This window comes from Salmo trutta, chromosome 11 (genome assembly GCF_901001165.1).
Source record: "Salmo trutta chromosome 11, fSalTru1.1, whole genome shotgun sequence".
NCBI lineage: Eukaryota > Metazoa > Chordata > Actinopteri > Salmoniformes > Salmonidae > Salmo > Salmo trutta.
In genome coordinates, this window is record NC_042967.1 from 15,987,554 (window position 1) to 15,998,486 (window position 10,933).

The following is a 10,933-nucleotide window of genomic DNA, read 5'->3' on the forward strand; positions in this document are numbered from 1 at the left end:
TTGGGTCTTGTTAGATTGGTCCAGCAGGTACCTGATCCTGTAGATTACACCAGGGTCCTCTTCTGTAGATCCAAGGCACTCCTCAAAGGGACCTTTCCAGTTATGTGAAAGCTTCTGACGTGCTATTGTAGGGTCTTTAAGCCACAAGGTCTCCTGGGTTGTAGGGAATGTGCATGACATTCGTCATAGTTGCGTTTTTGTTGAAAGTGAGCATGTTCTCTGTTCTGTGTGGGAGATCCAAAGGGCAGACTGGACCATGTCGATGAGTTGAGCTGTATAATCTGCTTGCGATCCCGGTGTAGAGACGGACCGCTGCAGTCCAGAGGGGAACAGTATCTTGGCTGACATCTTCTCTTCTCAACCATGTGTCAGACAGAAGAGGCAGAAATCCGTTGTAGAGGTAGACCAGGGCAAGTTGTTTGAGGCACTCGTCACCAGGCTGTTGGGGCAGTGTCTTGGTCGGGAGATTGATGAGTTAAATTGTTCCACCATCCCTTCACATTGTGGATGATAGGGGCTGGTTCTGGTCTTCTTAACTCCCAGCAACTGGCAAAGGTCTCGGACGATGTCTGCCTCAAACTGATGTTCTTGGTCAGTGTTCAAGGTCTCTGGTATGCCATGTTCGCTGACAAAGTTGTTGAAGAGACAGAGCTGGTCTTTCAAGGCGCAGAGGTTGACGTACTTTGAAAAGTAATCCTGTACCACAACCACATAAAGTGCCTTCAGAAAGTATTCATACCCCTTGGCTTATTCCACATTTTGTTGTGTTACAGCCTGAAATCAAAATGGATGAAATATTATTATTTTCTCACCCATCTAAACACAATACCCCATAATGACAATGTGAAAATGTTTTAAATTTTTTGGGAAATTTTATTTAAAAGGAAATGCAGAAATATCTAATTTACATACGTATTCACACCCCTGAGTCAATACATGTTAGAATAACCTTTGGCAACAATTACAGATGTGAGCCTTTCTGGGTAAGTCTGTAAGGGCTTTGCACACCTGGATTGGACAATATTTGCCCATTATTCTTTTCCAAATTCTTCAAGCTTGTTGGGTGGCAGGTAGCCTAGTGGTTAGAGTGTTGGTCCAGTAACCAAAAGGTTGCCAGATTGAATCTCTGAGCTGACAAGGTAAAAATCTGTTGTTCTGCCCCTCAACAAGACAGTTAACCCACTGTTCCTAGGCTGTCATTGTAAATAATAATTTGTTCTTAACTGACTTGCCTAGTTAAATAAAAGCTCAAATTGTTTGTTGATCATTGCTAGACAACCATTTCCAGGTCTTGCCATAGCAAATTAAAACACTTTGCCACTTAGGAACATTCACAGTCTTCTTGGTTAGCAACTTCAGTGTAGATTTGGCCTTGTGTTTTAGGTTATTGTCCTGCTGAAAGGTAAATTAATCTACCAGTGTCTGGCAGAAAGCAGACTGAACCAGCTTTTCCAGGATTTTGCATGTGCTTATGTCCATTCTGTAAAAATGTTATCCTGAAAAACTCCCACTTCCTTAACAATTACAAGCATACCCATATAATGATGTAGCCACCACTATGCTTGAAAATATGAAGAGTGGTACTCAGTTTGTGTTGTATTGGATTTGCCCTAAACATAACACTTTGTATTCAGGACAAAAAGTTATTGCCAGATTTTTTTTTTTACAGTATTACTTTAGTGCCTTATTGCAAGCAGGATACATGTCTTAGAATATTTTTATTCTGTAAAAGCTTCTTGTACATGGCTAACATAAGCAACAGCAGTCTCACGCCTTTCCTCTTTTGGGGCAAGTACAGCGCTCACCACAGAGCAGGAGGCGTCTGTGTAAAGGTAGAACGGCTGCGTGAAGTCTGGGAAGACAACTATGGGAGGCTCTGACAAGGAGTGTTTCAGGTAGGCGAATGCGTCTTGGCATGCTTAAGTCCACTAGAATGGAACATTTTCAGTCAGCATATTTAGCAGTACAGCATGGTGTGCAAAGCTCTTGATAAAGTTATGGTAATATCCACAGAGTCCCAGGAAGGCTCTCACTTCTGTGGATGTGTGAGTAGGCCAGTCCTTCACATTTCGCACATTACTTGGTTCTGGCTGAATTCCATCTTTGGACACGATGTGCTCTAGGAATAGTACCTGGTCTTGGGTGAGATGACATTTGGCAGGGTTCAGCTTCAGGCTGCTGGCTTGGAATCTGGAAAGGATTACTTCCAGGTGCTGCAAGTGTTCCTCGAAGGACCGGATGTAGATGAGGACATCATCCAAGTACATGTTTTCCATCGGATGCCTCACAGTACATACTCCATTATTCTCTTGAATGTCACTGGAGTATTGGTCAGTCTCATTGGCATACAGCTCACCTCCTGTTGTGAATACTGTCTTTTCTCGATCCTCCTGCTCCACGTGCCAGTACCCATGCTGAAGATTCACTGTTGAGAACCAGTCTAGCTTTTCTAACCAGTTTAGCTTTCTGTAATCCAAACAGAAATGGCAGAATCTGTCCTTGTTGGGGACAGAACTACTGGCGCAGCCCAAAGAATGTAGCTTCCTCCGATTACAACTGTCTTCAAGAGTTTGTCAACTTGGTCCTATATTTCCTGCCTTTGGTCTGATGTCACACGGTAGGCACGCTGTTTGACAGGCATTGCTTTGCCTGTGCGGACACAATGTTTTATTAGGCCTGTTCGACCTTGGTCTTCTGAACTCTTGCTGAAGATGTCTGTGTACTTCTTGAGAAGCGATTTCAGTGACTGAACTTGAGCGGACGACAAGTTAGTCTCAATCAAATGTATTTATAAAGCCCTTTTTACATCAGCACGTCACTATACATAAACTCAGCCTAAAACTTCAAACAGCAAGCAAAGCAAATGTAGAGGCATGGTGGCTAGGAAAAACTCCCTAGAAATGCAGTAACCTAGGAAGAAACCAAGAGAGGAACCAGGCTCTGAGGGGTGGCCTGTCCTCTTCTGGCTGTTCTGGGTAATTATAAAAGAGTACATGGCCATTTAAGGCCAGATTGTTCTTCACAATGTTCAAATGTTCATAGATGACCAGCAAGGTCAAATAATAATCACAGTGATTGTAGAGGGTGCAACCACTCAATACCTCAGGAGTAAATGTAAGTTGGCTTTTCATAGCCGATCATTCAGAGGTCAAGACAGCAGATGAGTAGAGAGAGAGAGAGAGAGAGTCGAAAACATCAGGTCCGGTGAACAGGTCATGGTTCCATAGCCGCAGGCAGAACAGTTTTCAACCAGCGATTGAGTTGTGAGACTCTGCTGTAGAGCTCATCACTCCCCCTAACTGGGAGGCTGCCAGAGACAATTACTCGATGCCGACACATCTTTCTAGCAAATTTACACGCTGAAGCTATGTTGCGCTTGGTGACATCTGATTGTTTCATCCTAACATCGTTGGTACCAATGTGGATAACAATATCCCCATACTCTCTATGCTCACCAGTTTTAGACTTAGCCAGCACCCTCTTCAGGTTAGCCTTTACGTCTGTAGCCCTGCTCCCTGGTAAACAGTGTATGATCGCTGGATGATGATTTTTAAGTCTAATATTGCGGGTAATGGCGTCGCAAATGACTAGGGTTTTCAATTTGTCAGAGTTAATCGTGGGAGTCTTCGGCACCTCAGAACCCGTAACGCGTGGAGGGGAGACTTGAGAAGGCTCGGCCTCTGACTCATTGCTTAATGGGGAGAACCGGTTAAAAGTTTCTGGCGGCTGAATGAGCGACACCGGTTGAGCATGCCGACAGCATTTCTTTCCAGGAGCCTTGAGAAAATTGTCCGGCTGTGGAGACTGTGCAGAGGGATTTATACTATTATCTATACTTACTGGTGGCACAGGTGCTATTTCATTCTTTCCTACACTTAAAATTGCCCTTGCCTAACAATTGCATCTGAAGCTGGGCTTGCAACACGGCTATCCTCACCATAAGGAGATAGTTCTCCTGTATATTATGAGTACAGCGACTGCAGTTAGATGTTATTACTTAGCTTTTTTGGCTGGTGGAGGTCCTGTAGAACCATGTCCCGATAAAGCATCCAGGGTGAAAAAGTTGAATGAAGAAAGTAGAGCGAAGAAAAAACGAAGAAGTTGTTAACCTTTCTGGCGCAGGTGTTCCGCTAGCAACCCACCTCGACAACATCCGGTGAAATTGCAGAGCGCGAAATTCAAATTACAGAAATAGAAATATTTAACAATCATGAAAATACAAGTGTCATACATCAAAATAAAGCTTAACGTCTTGTTAATCCAGCCGCTGTGTCAGATTTCAAAAGGCTTCACGGCGAAAGCACACCATGCGATTATCTAAGAACAGTGCCCCACATGAAAAATATTTTTCAACCAGGCACGTGCGCCACGAAAGTCAGAAATAGCGATATAATAAAAGCCTTACCTTTGAAGATCTTCTTCTGTTGGCACTCCAAAAGGTCCCAGCTACATCACAAATGGTCCTTTTGTTCGATAAAGTCCTTCTTTATAACCCCAAAAACTCAGTTTAATCTACCGGTTTCCCTCCTTCAAAATGCATACAAAATGAATCCCAAACGTTACCAATAAACTTCTCCAAACAAGTCAAACAACGTTTAATAATCAAACCTCAGGTACCCTAATACGTAAATAAATGATAAAATAAAAGACAGAGAATCGTTATTGTCTTTAACGGAGATAAACAACAAAGAATGCGTTCTCATCCACGCGCACGAAAACACTACAGCCAAAATGGGAGCCACCTAGAAAAACTGGTTTGTCTTCGGGGTTTCGCCTGCCATATCAGTTCTGTTATACTCACAGACATTATTTTTAACAGTTTTAGAAACTTTAGAGTGTTTTCTATCCAAATCTACCAATTATGTGCATATCCTAGCTTCCGGGCCTGAGTAACAGGCAGTTTACTTTGGCCAAGCTTTTCATCCGGAGGTCAAAATACTGCCCCCTAGCCCAAAGAGGTTAAATGTGTTAAATGCAGATTTTGATGAAACTGTTATTAAAAGTAAAACTGAAAAGTTTGGCAGGTAGCCAAGTAGCAACAAACAGCACAGCAGCATGGACACAAGTCATCTATCTTAGAGGTGCAGCAACATCCAGGGAAGGTGATGTGGTACAGCATGTCTTCCACAACTGATATCCAGTAGGGCATGTTGCTGTTGCAGGAAACCAAGCCTAGTATCACTGAATGGTGGGCCCCTCTGACAACTTGAAACTCATGCTTGAGATGTTCTTTCCCTAGGGGAAATGCATACTGACAAAGTCCAGGGAATGTCCAAACATTGTCCAAACATTGTCCATTGACAAAGCGAGCAAATGCAACGGATGTCTTCATGGGGCGCTTTTTCGGAGCTGGATGTGAAGTTCTGAAATCCTCACTGATGATGGAAATGGTCGATCCTGCGTCAAGAAGAGCAGACACTTCAATTCCCTCAAAGATGGCAAGTATGTTAGCTGAAACACCCTCTGTGGAAGCCATCTTGTCTTTTTCGATTTTGAATCGTGGGGTGTCAACAGGGAGCTCTGGTGCAATGGCTGAAGTTTACTCCTTAACAAACAACTAGTGATTGTTTTCCTGCTGTGTGGAACCAGACACGTTAGACTGCCTAATGTCTGTCAGGGGACTGGAAGTGTACACTGCACCTGTAATGAGGGCTCACCTATCCCTCTATCCTTGGAGGCTGTTGTGTCATCTGTCCCTTCCATCAGACTGGTGCCTGTAGTCTGGGTAGTGAACTCTTGGTGGGTAATCTAGAGAGTAGTAGCGACAGCTTCCACCATCAGAGCTCCAATCACATTGGCCTTGGCAGTACTCTGGAGAGGCAATACATTACAGACGGTGACACTCTGGGCCACGGCATTCAGGTGAGTAGTAGGCTCATGATGGATGTTGAGTTTGATGGTCTGGTGAGAAGCCGAGTGCTCTTCTGGCAGCATCATTGGATGGGGTGGACGTCCTGTCGGCCCAGAAGCCAAAACACTGTGTGAGGTTCTGGTTTTCCACCTGTAGCTGGCATACTTCACTCTTCAGGCTATTCACAGTGAGTCAACTATTTCACAGCATGAAGGAGCTTCTCATCCGTGTCATTAGAACGAACCATAGCAACCTAGTCTGGGGTATGTGCAACTGGCGGGTATGCAGCATGTAGTTGGAGAGCTGCACGTGTCCTTTCAAAGCAACTTGCGACGAGCACGACATCACCGATGTCCTCTGCTCCATTTTCATGAATCTTCGCCAGCAAGGCTGGGTCCAATCCGGTCGCAAAGTGGTGAAACTTCTCCCCTTGTGGTCATAGTCTGGGAAGGCCTCCAGAAGCAACGAGTGATGTCAGCAATGTACACATCCAAGCTCTCACCAGGCTTCCTAGGGCAAGCATTCACATGTGTCTGAAAGAATGGAAGAGAGTGCTTGGGGCCAAGGGCTTCCTTGAGTTTGGTCTTGACAACAGAGTAGGTCTTCTGAACCATTAGCGAAAGGCTGTCCCAGTAGAGGAATGCTGAATCAGCTAGGTGGGTGGGCAATACTGTGGCTAGCACACGTCCAACTCCATATCTGGCAGATTGTCCGTTGCCTGCACAGCCCTTAAAGCGACAAGACTAGCAAGCAAACAACCCAAGTGCCATCTCCCTGAAAAGCTGGTGGTAGGTACATTTTCAGGTGCCGTGAGAAGTGATGGGGGGCTACAAAGTCAATAGCATTGTCCAAAGGTCCAGCTTGATTAGCATTGTCTAATGGTCCAGCTAGTTTAGCATTAGCTAGAGGTTCAGGACTATTGTTGTTCAGAGATTCTGTTTCAGACACGTTCCAAAAAAGTTGCAGAAAGTTGGCAAATAAGCTTAAACATTTTTGCAAAGGTGACAAAAACTGCAGTAATCCTCTAAATCTCTCAGAAAAAGATAGTAGCTAGCTTTTACCAGCTGTCCAGATGAGTCCTTCATCCTTGTGCTAGCTGGTGAAAGTATCTACAACGTCCATGGAAAAATACTTCCTGTTAGCTTCCAACAATTAGCAAACATCTGACCAATCAGAAGAGAGCAAAGTAGTTGCTAGGTAGATAACAACTACCATTCCAAAAAAAAGATTTCTTATTCAGCTGTACGTTTCAATAAAACAAAGCATTTGTCCACAATTCATAGATTTCTGATTGACTCATTCACTGACAATGAAGCAAAGCGAGCAGTGTACAATGATACATAATGTATCGTGTGACTAGGTTTTGCAGCTGTCTGCATTCGGCACTACTGGGAGAGAAAGGGAGAGAGGGCCATCTCCACCAAATTAGTTTCAATGTATGGAATCACTTGGGAATTTCTGGATTTTAGGTCAACTTCCCTTTCATGGTTAACATTCCAAAACTATATCCCGGATAATTAGCAAAATGTCAATACAGTGTCTGAATGAAGTGGTTTACTGTACCTTCTCCATGCAGGAATCCCTCAGTCTTTCAGTTCAGTGACAGAGCTGGTCAAGTTTCTCACCATGGTGATTTTCACAGTGTCTGTCCAACATGCTGCAGTCAGCAATGGACAGGTGATGAAACCTATTGTGTGATTTTAGTTTGCTTTTCCAATATAATACATCAGAAACATGGCAAAGTAGTTTGATCTATTTTGTCATTCCAGTTTGATTTTGGGGGCTGGATGCCCAACTTCCCCATCTCCCTGCAACAGCCACCTCCCACCACTAAGGGGCAGTGTACTGAGAGCACCATGCTGAAGACCTTCCCTGACATCAGTACCACCGTCCATGGCATGGCAGTTTTGTACCTTCTGAGCACGCAGTCCACTGACTATGTGAGTATATGAGAGAAACTGTATTAAAGTATATTCTATGACTTTAAAACATTTCATAACAATCCCAATCGAATCGTTTCCTTAGTAGTCATAATTAAAATATCTTCAGTGGTTCATGAAACAACAGTTTCCATGTTATTTCAAATTTCATCAACTCTCTTGCCTCCTTAGGTTGCTCTTGGAAATGGCTATCAGGATCACTTCAGTGAGAAGATCCCTCTGGAACTGATTCATGAAACTCAAGATGTGCTGAAGAAATTCAACTTTGAAATCCAAGGCAGGAATGTCTCTTTGCCCCTGTCATATACCTACCTGAATCCCAACAATGTGGAGAACAGCGTGGCCCTGTAAAATGAGTCGGGGGTCGTATTTATTAGGCACCAAATGGAAGAAATGCACAGATACAGGGAGAGACTACCTGGACTTCTCCAATAAGAACCACTTGTTTTCATTTTCCATTGAAGGATGTTTTACAACCTTTTTCTATGGTGTGCCCTAATAAATGCAACCTAGGTAATTGACTTTGGTTCAATTGTTAGATACATGTTGCACTTGAACTAGAACTTGACCTGAAACAAAAATATTATAAATCATATTTTACTTAACCCTTCTATTATGTTAGAAAAGACTATACACGATTGATGTTCTGGGCCAATTTGGAAATTACAGTAAGTACAGTTTCCCTTATCAAAATGTGGCTGCGGATCTGACATTTCCCAGACCTTTTCTTCTAAAAACAATGTAGTTCACATTTGTCACTGTCAATCAAGAATGATAATTCTTCAAGTTTTACCGGTAAAACGTCCATGCAGTATCTGCATACCAACCATTTAATCTCAATCAGTTTGATCTTCTTGAGTTATACAGTGTTTCAAACTATCCTACAGTGTCGTTTTGAATGATGTACATTGTGTGAATTGTGGAGCAGATAGTGTTAATAGGTCCACTAGGCAAAATACACAGGTAGGCTATGCTACAGTTGTTAATCTAGACGTTCCGCTAGCGGAACACCTGCTCCAATATCCAATGATAGGCGTGGCGCGAAATACAAACTCCTCGAAAATCCCAAAACTTCAAATTTTCAAACATATGACTATTTTACACCATTTTAAAGACAAGACTCTCCTTTATCTAACCACACTGTCCGATTTCAAAAAGGCTTTACAGCGAAAGCAAAACATTAGATTATGTCAGCAGAGTACCCAGCCAGAAATAATCAGACACCCATTTTTCAAGCTAGCATATAATGTCACAAAAAACAAAACCACAGCTAAATGCAGCACTAACCTTTGATGATCTTCATCAGATGACACGCCTAGGACATTATGTTATACAATACATGCATGTTTTGTTCAATCAAGTTCATATTTATATCAAAAACCAGCTTTTTACATTAGCATGTGACGTTCAGAACTAGCATTCCCACCGAACACTTCCGGTGAATTTACTAAATTACTCTTACGAACCGGCTCAGAGTTCGCAACAAAAGGGAGACAACGTGGAGACAAGGAGTATCAAAAATATATATTTATTCGATACCATAACTAGCACAACCAAAAACAAGGTGTCTGCATGGAGAGAGTCTCCCCAATGACTGTGGAAGAGGTCTATTTATCCTGGGACACACCCGAGCCCAGGTGTTTCCCATCAAGCTGACGACCCTTCCAACTCCGCCCACTGGCATCCTAATAAGGAACAAGAGCAAAGAGAGAAAAATACAGCAGACAGAGCGGGAGGGTCGTCACACACCCCCCCATAAAACCGGGGACCAACAAGGGCCCCGGAACAACGTACCAGCCTCTGCGTCCCAAATCGACACAGGCCTCTGCGTCCCAAATCGACACAGGCCTCTGCGTCCCAAATTTACGAGAGGTTACATGTTCACCTTCCACTTGCCCCAGCCAACCTCCTTCTCCCCAAACCTCAGCAACCTTTGCGCACAGGAAGCAACGTTTAAGAGGAAAGGAGAACACAAGACCAGGAGGGAACAGACAGGAAAGTTAGAACATGACAAAACCAACCAATGGTCAGTCACATAACACTCAGGAACAGGGCACACAAGAGACAGTATCTCCCAACGGTTCATAGTCACTTCTCAACGGTTCATAGTCACTCCAACGGTTCATAGTCACTCCAACGGTTCATAGTCACTCCAACGGTTCATAGTCACTCCAACGATTCATGCTGAGCATACCAGACCACAACAAGAGAAAATACAATCACACCGGGCACCACAGAAAAGAGATGAGATATGGAGCTTCCCCAAAACCTACAATAACTCAACCCTAGTCTTCATGCAGATTTGCGGTGGGTAATTATGCACTGTAGCCCGCTGGCAAAGAAGTAACCCCCCCAGCACGCTGGTAGATTCCACCAAGCCACGGATGTGCCCCCGAGACAACTGCTCAGTCCACATGGTCAGTCACATAACACTCAGGAACAGGGCACACAAGAGACCGTATCTCCCAACGGTTCATAGTCACTTCTCAACAGTTCATAGTCACTCCAACGATTCATAGTCACTCCAACGATTCATAGTCACTCCAACGATTCATAGTCACTCCAACGATTCAGCTGAGCACACCAGACCACAACAAGAGAATACAATCACACCGGGCACCACAGAAAAGAGATGAGAAATGGAGCTTCCCCAAAACCTACAATAACTCAACCCTAGTCTTCATGCAGATTTGCGGTGGGTAATTATGCACTGTAGCCCGCTGGCGAGGAAGTAACCCCCCAGCACGCTGGTAGATTCCACCAAGCCACGGATGTGCCCCCGAGACAACTGCTCAGTCCACAGACACCACACAAAAAATAACAAACATTAACAATGCCCAACATATTCCAAAAATGAAACACGTCGCTAAGCCTATCAGGGGAAAAAGGCTATAGCTCCAGGTAGTAAGTTTCACTACCCTATCCAAATCTCCCACCGAGGTACACAGCTGATTGTACTCACCTCCTCAGACCAATGTTCCAACAGCGAGTAGAACAAGCATTTCCAGGCTAGGCAGGGCCTGGAAACTAACCAATGTATTCTCTCCAACGCAGCACACAAACCAAACCAACAAAGGCAACCAGTACTGAGCACCAAACTCAAACTAACAAACCAACAAAGGCAACCAGTACTGAGCACCAA

The 10,933-nt window shown here is 43.9% G+C and overlaps 1 protein-coding gene across 1 annotated transcript in view; it reads left to right on the forward strand.

The window, feature by feature from the left end:
- The window catches only part of LOC115202006 (hydroperoxide isomerase ALOXE3-like), a 44,962-nt gene extending 36,786 nt beyond the window's left edge, over positions 1-8,176 (forward strand). The window contains exons 11-13 of the mRNA XM_029765866.1: positions 7,428-7,528; positions 7,621-7,791; positions 7,963-8,176. Coding sequence (XP_029621726.1) covers positions 7,428-7,528; positions 7,621-7,791; positions 7,963-8,142 — 452 coding nt within the window. The 3' untranslated portion in view covers positions 8,143-8,176. The remainder of the gene's footprint in view (positions 1-7,427; positions 7,529-7,620; positions 7,792-7,962) is intronic.
- Positions 8,177-10,933: the final 2,757 nt, after the last annotated feature.